Source organism: Conger conger, chromosome 15, assembly GCF_963514075.1.
Source record: "Conger conger chromosome 15, fConCon1.1, whole genome shotgun sequence".
Lineage (NCBI taxonomy): Eukaryota > Metazoa > Chordata > Actinopteri > Anguilliformes > Congridae > Conger > Conger conger.
The window spans coordinates 22,972,927-22,987,090 of NC_083774.1; the positions used below are offsets into that span (position 1 = coordinate 22,972,927).

The 14,164-nt window shown below is 53.5% G+C and overlaps 1 protein-coding gene across 6 annotated transcripts in view; it reads right to left on the bottom strand.

Moving 5' to 3' along the window:
* Positions 1–14,164, bottom strand: part of LOC133110948 (unconventional myosin-IXAa-like) — a 146,352-nt gene that overhangs the window by 74,882 nt on the left and 57,306 nt on the right. For all 6 annotated transcript variants that reach the window (XM_061221074.1, XM_061221075.1, XM_061221076.1 and 3 more), the window contains exons 3-4: positions 2,956–3,050; positions 1,376–1,438 (exon numbers count right to left, since the gene is read on the bottom strand). In XM_061221074.1, coding sequence (XP_061077058.1) covers positions 1,376–1,438; positions 2,956–3,050 — 158 coding nt within the window. The remainder of the gene's footprint in view (positions 1–1,375; positions 1,439–2,955; positions 3,051–14,164) is intronic.

The following is a 14,164-nucleotide window of genomic DNA, read 5'->3' on the forward strand; positions in this document are numbered from 1 at the left end:
CTGTGACATGTCCTGGCCATCTTGGATCATAATGCTCCGACAATCACGGACAGAATTATACTCGCATGATCACGTGAAAACAACGGCACATTTATTCACAAAGCTATTATTATACCGCTCCTTTCCATGCCGAAAGAAAGGTGATATAGTTTGAACAAGGTGCACAAGATTAACATTCTGGGCCATTCTGGACCTGTATCAGTTTCCGGACGTACGGTAAATGCAAACGGATCGAGGCGTTTAGATTGAGTGCTGGCTCACTGAGCAGGAATGTTTAGTTTCCGCCACGGAGAACGCCAACTGTGCAAGTTGTCATTTTGGAATATGCAAAGCCCGTGTCTGAGCTCAGGAAAACAAATCGGCAGCGATGTTGCCAAAGCACGTCGCCCGCAACTGCTAATGCAGAGCGCTGCTAACAACAGTGGGAACGGGTAATCACAGGCTGCGGGCTGCCATTACCAGACGAACGGAAAGGAGCACTTTCAGGTGCGGCCTGGCAGGCTTTGAAACGGGGCTTGCGCCCTTATTACACACCGCTTAATTGTAGGTTCCAGCCCAAAAGGTAAGTCCCCAAACTCGACATTACAAGCAAATCTAGCACAGAAAAAGGGTACGGCGGTATTTAAAGATTATTTTATAATCTGAGCAAATTCCGAACAAGGCCGATATCAGCAACATTTCAGTTGAGTGACCTTGCTCAGGCTACAGGCCAGCTCGAGCGCTTCACAGCGTTGCCTATAATTAGCAATAAACGGCGCACAAGGCTGCGTTAATGTCCTTGAATGAGGACATTCCTTACACATTACAACAATACGCATGATACTGTAGATACCGACCCAACAGCTCAGCACAACAGTCTGCCCCCAACCCGACAGTGACCCGACAGCACAGTCAACCACTACGGTAAAAAAAAAAAAAAAACAGATGAAAATTTGAATGGTACTTATTCAAATAATCCCAATGCACCAATACTGAGGCCGGGTATTGTGACAAAGGGAACAGCAGTACACCCTGAAACAGGATTCGAAGCAGAAACCTTTTGGGTCAATTCCACGGTAACTGACGTTACAACAGCTGGATATCGGGTTGGTGAAGCCCCATACAGCCAGATAATAGAGACTGATGAGAGTGATTTCCTCCTGAGGATTATAAAAGCATATGTCAGTCTCTTATGTAACTTTATTGGACATCACCACTAAAATATCCTGCAATATCCTGTGATGTTGGTTAACGTGGACTCGCCCTTTGGGTCAAAAGCTACTTCTGCCCCCGATGTTGTCCCATCATAAGGGCTCTGGGGGATTTGAACATCGGCACCAGCAGCCACTGGTGTTTGTAGTAATCAATGAGGAGGGCCACAGCGACGCTCTCTTACCGCTCATTGTGTTCCTGGTACACCAGCCTGGACTTCTCCAGCAGATACTTCTCCACATACGCTCTGAAATGTAAATACAGCAATATGAATACAGTACAGTAAATACGGTAATATGAATACAGCACAGTAAATACAGCAATATGAATACAGTACGGCAATATGAATACAGTACAGTAAATTAATACAGTAAATACAGCAGTATAAATACAGGAGCCAGTCAGTCAGGAGAAGGAAGAAAAAAAACAGTAGAGTAGAGCTAGTGCAGGGAAGCCATGAAGATTCCCTTATGTGAATGTAAAGAACTTAGTGCAGTCTATGTGAACATTATGTACTGTAAGCTAGAACAGTGTGGGGCTTATGTCTGCATGAGCGTTTGCTTATGTAAAAGGTGGAGCGGGGCAGGATGAATTTTGCAGGAAGGACAGACAAACCACACTTCTGCCATTAATATGCTGAAGGGCTCGGTCAGCGATCTACACTGAATGAAGTACGGGATGTGACAGTCACTTCCATTAGCGCTGTCACTTTTACATACTGCCCACTTACAGAGCTCAATATTTACTACAGGCATTCGGTATCTAGGCCCAAGCATGCAACGGAAGTGTCCCTCCTGAGAGTTAAACCTGCAACCTCTGCTCCGGCTCTTTAACCAGTGCACCCGGCGCTGGACACATCCACATTAACTGTCCCTGGGATTCAATCAATTATTCACCATTACGCCCAGAAACATGCAGGAAAGCTCACCAATCCATATGGTCTCCATTAAGAGTACTTCTCTGCTGATAATTACACGTCTTTCTCTGGTTGCTGATGAAGACCACCACAAACAGTCATACTGTAGCCATTAACTAACCTGACTGGCCCCTCAGTTATCGACATGTCACACCAAACACTGGAGAACCTCCTATTATCCTGGGATGCACATGTAGATGATGAACACCCCTCTGCAGGCACACACACAGGAGCACACACACACAGGAGCGCACACACACAGGAGCGCACACACACAGGAGCACACACACACAGGCGCACACACACACAGGAGCGCACACACACAGGAGCACACACACACAGAGGCACACACACAGGAGCACACACACACAGGAGCACACACACACAGGAGCGCACACACACAGGCGCACACACACACAGGCGCACACACACACAGGAGCACACACACACAGAGGCACACACACAGGAGCACACACACACAGGAGCACACACACACAGGAGCACACACACACAGGAGCGCACACACAGGAGCGCACACACACAGGAGCGCACACACACAGGAGCGCACACACACAGGAGCGCACACACACAGGAGCACACACACACAGGAGCACACACACACAGAGGCACACACACAGGAGCGCACACACACAGGAGCACACACACACAGGAGCACACACACACAGGAGCACACACACACAGGAGCACACACACACAGGAGCACACACACACAGGAGCACACACACACAGGAGCACACACACACAGGAGCGCACACACAGGAGCACACACACAGGAGCACACACACAGGAGCACACACAGGGACTGGATGATGGGGAGGGTTACTCACCCCCTCACAGTGCCACTCTCCTGGTAGTTGACTTGGATGAACTTGCCAAAGCGACTGGAGTTGTTATTGTGAGCAGTCTTTGCGTTTCCGAAGGCCTGTGGAGACAGAGACAAACACACTTAGGACACTGCAGAGTGGCAGGGAGAGAGGAGCAGGGGCTTACACACACACACAGACTCACACACACACACACAGACACACACAGACACACACAGACACACACAGACACACACACAGACACACACACACACACAGACACACACACACACACACACACGGTCACACCCAACAGGTGCCAGCTGACAGTCATTCTGTCACACTGTATTAGAGCCCAGAATGGAAAACATCTCCGCTGGAAAGCTGGGCGCTGGGAACACACGTGTCCGGGGCCCCGTTCACCCCGCCCGGCTGGGGAAGAGAAACAGGACCCCGCTCTCGTCCCCCCGTTCACCCCGACAGAAACGCAGAGTGACCCCGGCTCTAAACACACACTTCCTCAGAGTGAATGATCGGGCCTTTATTATATTTGAAGTGCTGCAGATTAAAAGATTAACTTTAAAAGGTACGGCGCAGGAACAGGGTGACACGCTCCAGTGGACAGCTTCCTGTGTGCTGCCTTCTATCCCAGCTCTCTGACGCAGGGGCGCGGGAACATACCGCAGAGCCCCTGGGCTCGCCGCTAAACCGCGCACACCGCCAGGCTAACGGCGGCAAACTCAGCCTGTCCACAAGTGTGTTTATACGAGCATCACACACACACACAACGCCCGTGGCTGCTAACTGCAATTTCCTATGCAGTCGAAACGCTGACAGTCAGGCTTGGGTCGCGGTGGCTGCGTGAAACCAAACAGACGAGATAGGGACGTGTGGGGAATTCTGGGGAAGGCGGTCAGTCCCCAGGCCAAAGGCCATCGAACTCACAAGGCTGTGATTCGCCATAGAGCCTCAGAGTTTTTCGTTTCTCCACCAAGTGTAAACAAATTCCTGAGCGCAGGGCTTTGATCAGCCCGCCGTGACCGAGGAGGGAAAATGGAGGCCCGGGTGGGTCCCCTCGTTAGCGGCGGGCGATCGCTATCGAGCGCGTACCGCCATGTACAGGCCGGCGGGGGGGTCCCGACCGGCTCTGACTCACCCGCGGCGCGTCCCGCCCCGCGATGAGGCGGGCGGCGGGAGAAAAAAGGAAGCCCGGCCTCTCCCTGAAGTGCCCCGCCGGCGTGGCGGACAGCGGCGGTGAGCCGCTTTGTAATTGGGAGCTCCGGTGACTCACAAGCCCAGTTAGAATCAGGTCAAACCGCTAACGCGCAGAAAATAGGACGGGGAAACTCTTCGCAAAATGACCGTTTTACAGCATCGCCAAGTTCACTGCTGCACACAGTCATGGCACAGAGGAGAGAGACAAGCCAACATAGCACAGAGATTGAAGCAGTTACCATCTACAGACACAGACACAGACACAGACACAGACACAGACAAATGCACGCACACACATGCATACACACCCACAAAAACCTTCAGCGCTTTTTTAAGGGTTACCGGTTTACCAGGGAGCAGAACATGAGTCAGTGTTTCTTGGGAACATCGACATTGGGAACACAATAAAAGCACTAACGGTGTGGGGAACTGCAGCAGTGGACATATAAAGCCGGCGTGATTTATAGCTTCTCATCCCACGAGAGGAGGAAACTACGGGTATCCACCTGGACCGAGTACAAGCAGCCAGCCCCGGCAGAGCTATACTTAAAGGCTCAGAACACGCACGTGTCCCTCTCATCTACAATTAGACCGGGCACGTTTACAAGCCATAGAGCAAAGCACATCCGAGGCCTGGCTGGCAGCGTATCTGCACTGCTCAATCCGACTCTCAAACTACCATCGTGGGCACCGCGCGGAACTGCAGCCTGGCTCCTCCCCAGGAGTGCCGTGAGCCAGTCAGCACTCGGCTCCTCCAAGCCACGAGCCAATGAGGGACAGAGAAGGCTGGGCTGGCTGGGGTGGGGCCAGGATGGGATGGCAGCAAGAGTGCAAACTGTGTGATAATGAGAATAAGACAACCCGCTTAAAGAATATGCACGTGTGTGTGCGTGCGTGTGTGTGTGTGTGTGTGCGTGTGTGTGTGTGTATGCTATGGACAGCATTGAGCTCTGTATAAAGACGGCCTGTGTGCTCGAGAATGATAAAGAAATCCTTCTGAATGCTGGCAGCTGTGTGTAGTCAAACCACAGCGTCACTGTGCTCTGCTTACACCACAACACACTCAGAGAAAGAGAGAATGAGACAGAGAGAGGAAAGGAAGGAAGGAAGGAAGGAAGAGACACACAGAGTGAGGGAAGAAGAGGGGAGAGTGAGTGGTAAAGGGAAAGAAAGGTATACAGGCATAATGGAGGATCAGCAGGTGAGAAACTCTTAAGGTTACCTGTTCTCTCCATGGCATAAGCAACAATGAAAGATGTTTACAGACAAGGAGGCAGAAAGGTGAACGAGAGAGGGAGAGGTAGAGGCGAAAGCAGACAGGAGAGAGCCTGCGGGAGGAGTGAGGGATGGAAGGATGAAGCGGAGAGAGCACTGACGTGTGTTGGACTGCACCTGCCCCCTCCTCCAGCAGAGCCCCGCGCACTGACCCCTGAAACAGGGACCTGCTGAGGCTCATTACAGCGAGCGGCGGCCCTGAGAGGGTGTGTCTGCTGCACTGTACAGCCAGACAGGAGAACTGGACCGTTACACAGCCTCACACACGCACACAGACACACACGCACAAAGACACACACACGCAAGCACACACGCGCACACACGCGCGCACACAGCTCAGATCAGACGGTCAGATCTGTGATATAAACAGTGATGCAGGCCGATGCTATAAAGGCACACCGCACTGCACAACAACACGCTGCGTTATTACTGCCTAACCCCTCCCCACAGCCTGCCAGCAGTCTGAGACCAAACCGCAGAACGGCTCTAAAATAAAGAGGATTCTTTACGCTTCATCTGCATTGCCGAGCGCCCGAATCAGCCCTCTCTGCCAGAAACCCAACACCCGCCACAGCCACGCAACAGACAGCTCCCTCTCTCCCTCTCTCCCTCCGCAGTGACAGGCGTGAGCCCTAATCTCATTTAGTGATAAGTGTGACTGGCGCAGGGGCAGCAGACAGTCTCAGGCCCATTGAGTGCCATTTGGGAGAGACTGGGGGAGAGACAGATCTTAACACACTGCTCCAAAGACTTAATTTCCCATCAGGCACCACTCACAGCCTCCTAGCAGTGCTGGAATTCTCTGCTTCCTGCCTCACCCACAGCAGCAGTGCTGCAGTCTCAGAGCACAGCACTGGAGTAAGCATCACGGGCAGGGCAATGCCATACAATGCAAACTGTGTAGTAAACAGTTAGCTTGCGCTCCCTTATTTATGACTGCACCTTCCAGACTATCAACTGCTTTTCAGGACTGTGTGTGTGGGTGTGCGTGTGTGTGCCTGTGTGCCTGTGCCTGTACGTGTGTGCGTATGGGTGCCTGTGTGTGTGTGCCTGTGCGCATGTGTGCGTGTGTGCGTGTGTGCGTGTGTGCGTGTGCCTGTGTGTGTGTCTGTGTGTGTGTCTGTGTGTGTGTCTGTGTGTGTGTCTGTGTGTGTGTCTGTGTGTGTGTCTGTGTGTGTGTCTGTGTGTGTCTGTGTGTGTCTGTGTGTGTGTGTGTGCCTGTGCGTGTGTGCATGTGTGCCTGTGTACCTGTGTGTGTCTGTGTGGCACACATCAAACAAAAGTAATTAATTTGTGCTAACCACTCATTTGCAGGTCAGCGGCTCTTCCAATACCCTGAAAGCAGACTCTCTTCAGCTCGGGGACGGATTAATCAGCTTGACTACCGCACTGTGACCCCAATCTTCATTTCCTCCGGCCGATACGATGGAAAGCGGGGTTCCCCAGCCGCTCGCGAGGCCGTCCCCCTGTTGAATTCCAGCGGCTGATTAACGCAACGCAATTAACGCCATTCCAGGGCCCGAGTTTTCAATTAGCAGTTTATGGAGCGGAACCCACAAAGCCCTCCCCTGAGGGTCACCCAGCGCCCGCTGCAGCGAGCAGGCGAGGACAGACCGCCGCGCGTACAGCTGCAGAGTAACCCCGGCAAACAGGGGGCATGGCGGGGGCTTAATGGAAGAGAGCGTGTCAGGACGATGAAGAGGATGTTTTGTCTTGAGCGAAGGGAGGGACCGGCGATACGCAGCCTGCTACAGACAGCCCTGACAGGCTTTCAGCTCTGGCTCTCGCTCCAGACAGGCCGGGTTTAAAACCGAGCCGCACAAACAGAGCCGCACAAACAGAGCTGGACACCGCGTTAGGCGTTTAGGTTTGGGACAGGGCGTCACACGTTCGCCCTGTGAGGTGCCAGAGTCCCGGCCTCGTTCCTGGATCAGAACCTCCGGATTTAAGGAGGGCCACATTTAGGAACACCTTGGGGCTCTTCTACGAGGAAATAAAAACCCTGGGAAACTCTTTGTTGGAACGGACCGGGCATTTGCAAACGAGTCCCATCAGGAGCACTTACTTTCGCTTAATTTACAGATACAGGCCTTTCCCACACTGGCTCCAGTAGTGTGGGCTCATTAGAAACAGGTGTGCAGGGGTACGGGCGGGGCTCCCTGGGTTCTGTGTGGGCGCAGCGGGCGTGACAGCAGCAGGGGCTAACGCGCTGAGGCTATCGCTACGGCCGAACCCTGGAGCTAACGTGGAGAGAGGGGGCAAATCACACCCTGGCGGCCTGCGGTAGCAAGGTGGGGAGCCCGGCCCTCTCTCATAACCCAACTGCTCCCTTCTCTCTGTAACCCAACGGGGCTGGGTCACGGGGGGGGCTGTGTTCAGACCCGTCCAATCGACACCGCCCCGCATCTGCGGGAATCCAGGCCATGCAGCGAGGTGCTCTCTGGGGGGGTGTCAGAAACCCTCTCTCCCCTTCCTCCCTCAGTGGGAGCTCTCGCCAGCACTGCGGGGAGGTCAGTCGGAGGCAGCTGCAGCATGAGAGCGCGGGTGACTCAGCCCCGCTGAAGGAGCGCAGTGCCAGCCAGCGGGCCGGCTGCCACCTCCACTGCGCTAATCGCAGGGGGGCGCGGGGGAGGCTCCCTTTCCCAGCACCTGGCGTACGCGTCTCTAAAGCCACTGTGGTTAGTGCGCTCACCCAGTCCGGCAGCTGACACCGTGTATACGTGCCTCACTCCTGGCTGGGCGCCTTCTCCGCAACCTGGCCACACAGCAGGAATGATGCAATAGGATTTCCTTCTGCCCGTTTTCAAACACAGGAAATCCAAAACGGTGCCCCTTCAGTTTCCCCTCACGTAAAAAAAAAAAAAAAAATTCTACACCTTATCAACACAAAGCGTCTTGATTGACCAAACCAGGAAATTCCACTGCTGCCTCAACTTGTCGACCCCCATCTTGCTCGTTCCTGTTTCCTAGAACTTGCAGATTTGACTAACGCCAACCTCACGGACCGTTGCTGCAGCCATAAATGGGTCTAAAAACTGACCCTGGGGGGGAAGACTATGTTGAAGGAAATTAAAGTAACGATCCAAAACACGAGGAGGAAGCAGAGGGGAGGTACCCCTGAGGAACGGGCCGGGAAGGGGGCATGCCTGTCTGTTCCAGGGGGCAGTGAGGTGGAAACTGAAATTCACACACCGAATCACACCCGCCTCTTCTCAGCATGGCCAGGTCTCTGGACGGGTCCTGAGAGAGCACAAAGCCTTTGATACTGCACTTCAGTTACTGCTACACACAAAACCTACAACACTTTAATACTGCAGTGCAGTTACAGCTACCGTCACGTACAAGTGCCTTGTTACCTCAGACTGCATAATACAGGCAAAACCGCACTGTTGTTCCCAAGCTATGAAAAACTGCAGGATCTTTCAGTGGTAAAGTCCAACACAGTTGCATAAGAGAGTGGCACTATGCCTTTATAACCTTTAGGAGGAAATCACTGTTATCAGTCTCTATTACATAGCCGTATCGGGGCTTGAGCACCCAAATATCCAGCAGTTGCACTGTCAGTTAACGTGGAATCGCCCGTATGACCCATGATGTCATCGGATTACAACAACGGCGATGTGAAGTGCCGCCCAGCGTCTCCGGGCAGGAGGAGCCAGTGGCCTCCTCCCACACGCGGGCGAAACAAACAGGAGGTGCAGAAAACACGTGTGTGCTGCCCTGGGGGAGCGGGGCAGGAGTGTGAAAAATGGCTGCGTGTTACAGACACCACATTAGCAGCCATTATGGATACATCTGCAGACACTTTGCCTGTCAGACTAAAAAGCAAAGGGGGGAAAAAATAAAAAAATAATACAGCGGACAGGATGTATTGACCCCGACGGTTCAGGAAATTATAACTCCAGCCTAATTATAGCCCATAAGTTATTCAAAAGAGCGGAAATAATTACACAGAGGCCGCATCGAGACGCTCACGTGGTCCGCGCCAACAGACAGCCTCCTCTGAGCGAGAGCACGCACGGCCCCACTGTCTAATTATCTCCAACGTGTTTCTGTGGAAGACTGGCCCTGAAGCAAAGCTGAGAGGGAGGGAGAGAGGGGGAGAGGGAGAGAGAGAGAGAGGGGGAGAGAGAGAGAGAGAGAGGGAGAGAGGGAGAGAGGGAGAGAGGGAGAGAGGGGGAGAGGGAGAGAGGGGGAGAGGGGGAGAGGGGGAGAGGGGGAGAGGGGGAGAGAGAGAGGGAGAGAGGGAGAGACTACGAGAGAGAGGGAAAATTGTAGAATAGTAGTGTGACCTCATCCTTACAGAATTTTGTTGACAATGTCAACTTTTGGTATGTGGCTCCTCCCACGGTCCTCCCATTTTATCCTTTGCATTAACGTTATCAAATTAGTCACACGGCTGTTACCATTTTTATTTTCTTATCAGTTACAGCATCAATGACTAAGGTGGGAAAAGTAACAGTCGTGTCGGGGTTCAAGATTAGTCAAAGCGTGCAGTTGTTTGGTATTTGTCGAGCGTGAAAGCGAGGGGGGAGAGGGGGAGGCAGATGGAGAGATAGAGAGAGAGCAGAAGGCATTTGACCCTTTACTGCAGTGCCGGGGGGGGGGGGACGAGGCATTGCGTCAGGGCTTTTAACAGTAGTTTATGTGTTAACGCCGCCGCCTTGGAGTCGCTTGTAATGGGCGCCGGCAATAAAAGCCCTATCTTCAATGAAATCGGCCTCGGCCGTGCCATTCCCAACGACCGCATGAGGCGGATAGCGGCATGAGGGGCGGGCTGTAACGCCAGGCCTGCGGTATGAGAGCAGACGGAGCGGAAAACGACCGCCTTCCACTTCATTCGGCTATTAGGGGGAAAGACAGCGCCCGTCGGCCGGAGAGCCGCGGTCCGGAGCGTAAGCCCCGCTTGTCCTGCGTGAGCCGTCCACGGGAAACCCCGGGGTCAGGCCCCACTCTAAACCAAGGAAACGCAACACCAACGGCCGAGACCGAACACGTGAGAAAACAGACTCCTGGGGAGGAAGGGATAAACAAGCGCTGTAAACGACAGTGAAAGAGGAGAGAGCCGGGCTCTCAGGAGACTCCTCGGTGGAGGGGAGAACAGAGGGGTCAGTCTCTGCACTCTCACAGTAGCTTGAATAGGGGGATGAAGCATTAGCGCACTGAAGACAGTATCCTGTTTGTTTTTCTTTTCTTTCTTTTTCGTTTTTGTGGGTGGGTGGGGGGGATTACGGTGCTGTGCCTCCCTACAGAAACCCTGCCTCTATAATTCACCCAAACACGACTGGAAAGGAAAAATCACATCTCAGGCTCTTGTCCAGGGAGTTCAGGAGTTAGGTGCTGGAGGAAGGGGGGGGGGGTGTCAGTGCTGAGGCATTGGAGGACATGGGGGTCAGATCACAGGGCTGGGGTGGGGGGTTCAAAGAAGGGTGAGGTGAGAGAACTTGCTGGTGAGGCTGAGGGGATTAGTGAGGGGGGGAGAGAGCCACAGGGGGTCAGAGAAGGTGATGGAGTTGGATCTGAGTGTGAGGCTGGAAGGTGCTGAGCTGAAAGATGGAGATCAGGTAATGAACCCTGTCCTTATAAAGGCGACACCGAGAGGGAAACAACATGGCAGCCTGTCCCGGTCAAACACCACCTGCAGCCTCTTTCACAGGCAGTGACATGGGAGCCCTTTCTCTTTCTCTTTCTCTTTCCCTAAAACCACAAACTCCCAGTCTTCACTGCTTGCATCCAGCCACAGCCACAACGGTCAGTGGCTTCACTTTCTCCACTGAGTCACTACTGTGTCACTTGTGGGCGCAGGAACTGTGGTTAGACCTACCTTCCTGTGTCCCAATCTCCCCTCTCCCTGCCTCTCTCTTCCTGCCTCCCTGTACCTCTCTCTCACACACGCACAGGCTCTATTCAGCGGTAATGAGGCGTCAACAGCTCCCGTAAACAGCCTATCCCGTTACCGGTGCCAGTGCCGGGCGCGGGCGGCACGCGGAACACCGCGCTCGTCTTTCACTTCCTGCCGCTGCGAGACGGCTCGGTCGCCGGGGGAGACGCTCGTGACGACGCCTCGGAGGGGGTGGGGATCCCGCGGAGCGCCCGGGGGCCGGCATGCCAAGCATTTCCTCCGCCCTCTTCCAAACGCGCTCGCTGGTATTCTGAGACTCTGCTCCTTTTTTTGGACTTTTGGGCGCGTTTGTTCCTTCTTTGTGCGCCGGCTGATGTCGGTTGGTGTGGAGGCCGGCTGTCATCTCCGGCGTGTTAAACGTACGCGCGTTTCCGCCCCCGAGGGGGCCCTGACAGAGACGTTTCTGGCACGTACATGCCCTCGTTTGACAGGGCGACTCGAAGCAGTCTGCCGAGATCTGCGACGATCAGTCACCGAGCCACGCTTCCTCCGGGACAACGGGAATGCTGGGGAGGTCTCGGGGGTAACCATGACTACACCCGCGTACAGCCGCCCAGCTGGAGAGCACGGACCATTACTCACACGGAAGCGCCACCCACGGCTCTGTGCCCAGCGTAGCGCTATGACAGGGTGGAGTATGTGTTCAACAACGCATACTTTGCATACAACTCATTCTACATTTCAATTCGAATTTGCCTGAAATTTAGTACAAGAAGAATGCTAGTATGCGGTTTTGAACACATCCTCTATGTGTTCGGAGAGGACTTGAGGGTATGTTTCAAGGCTTTCAGTTTTTTGCGGAGGCCAGGGCGGGGCGGGGTGCTTGATGTGCCGAGTGATGCTCGCAGGGATAAGGATAAAGTGTGTATAAACAGGCCGTACCGAATCATTTCGGGTCCCGCCTCAGACCACCGTCACGCAACCCAGTGCCGGGCTAGCTCAGAGAGAACATACAGCCCCGAAACGCGGGGAACGCAAAAACAAAATGGCACCGAGACGAGATGAAACGGGAGGGAGGAGATGAGCGTGAATATTCATTTCCACAGAGGGGGCCTGAGCTCCTCTGGGTTTTTATCAAAGCGCTGCACACCCCGAAAGTCTCAGAGTCTGAGCCTGGTTTGTTTGTTGTTCAATCAGGTCGTGGAGTTTGGCATACTCAAGCTCGTTTGAAGACAGCCGGCCGAGGGAAGCTCGCGTTATGACAATTAGAGAACAGCCGTTTGTTACCTTATCCACATAATCGGCACTGTGATCAGACTCGTATCTGTCACAAACACGCTTTCCCCCCCAGGACCGAGCGCTCACATTCCACACCCGGGCCATTCCGGTACATTCCGTATGTTCATCCTACAAGATTCCTTATTGGCTACATGTACTGAACGGTGACCTCGGCTGCCTCAGGGCAGATACAGAGCAGTAGTACTTTTTGATTGAAACCTTTCTGTTGTGAGACAATTCCTCACTCCATTTTTTCACTCCATCTTTTCTCGCGTTGATTATAAACTAGTTCGGCAGAGTAGTTTGGAGTGCTTTGGCGAGGCGTGCGTCTGAGAAACAGAGAGAGAGAGATAGAGAGAGAGAGAGAGAGAGAGGAAGAGAAAGACAAGGAGACGCTGTAGCAGAGGCCGTCGTGATCTCCGCGGCTCTGCCTTTAATTTCACACTTCACCTCACACACGGAGGGCTGCTCTCCCACCCCACCACCCGTCCGTCTGCCTGCCGCACAAATTATCCGTGAAAAGAAAAATAAGCCAGTTAACCTGCGGCGTACAGGGCGGCCCTCGCGGCATCAATCCCCACCCTCCCGCCCCGGAGCGTGGACCACGAGGCACACGCTGCCTCGCAGACAACGTCCAAATACCTCTGCAGAGCAGGTGCAGAAAGGAGAGGATGTGACGGGCCCAAATTGCAGGGCTGTGGGCTTCTCTTTTTGAAGTCGCATGTAGGTGTAGAATTCCCCTGACAGAGTCTCTTGTCTAAAGGGGGGGAGGGGGGGCTACCATTCAGCCATAGATGCCGCTGGGGAGGGCGCGCTGTGGAACGCACGGGTCTAAATTTAGCCTCGCTGATGACTGAGACACTGTGTGTGTGTGTGTGTGTGTGTGTGTGTGTGTGTGTATGTGGCCAGGGCCTGGCAGCATTGACAATGGCTCTCAGTGACAGGGATCCATCAGAAGCCTGGGCACATGCACAGCTCTACACCCGGACGGGTGGTGTGTCTCTCTATGCAGGTTTGCCATGACATGGAGCTCGGCCCAGCCTGGGCATACACTGGGGCCGCTAAAGTAGCAGGCCAGACGTGACCTTCGAATGCTGACATCATGACTGATGAGGACATAAAGTCAAAGGACAGTGGAAAGAACCTTCCCCGAAGACGAGCCAAACCCCGCAGGCTGGCCGACACGTCTGATATGCCTCCTGAGTGCCGTGGTCTATATACTACAGACACCATTGTATCTGATTGAGGAAATGAATGCAAAGAGGAGATAAAGCAGGAACTGAGTTTGGGGAACAGGAGATAAAACATCTGACAGTATAACCCCCATCGGTGTGGGACACTGAGAGAATCACCTGAAGCTAGGGAACTCGGAATAGACCTGAGAGTTGCAGACATACAGTACCTCCCCCCTCCTCCACACAAAGAGCTAATGTGGCAATTCTGTTTCACCCCTCCCCCTCCTCATACCCTACTCCCCTTCTGTCAAAGGTCACAGCTGCCAGGACAATTCGGTTTTGAAACTGCTAATACGTTTCCTTGGCCTGGCGGTTGTAATGTTATTAAGGCATTTCCTATTGTAAGCACACACGGCTCTGGGTTCATTCTTTCACATTTTCTGTCAAA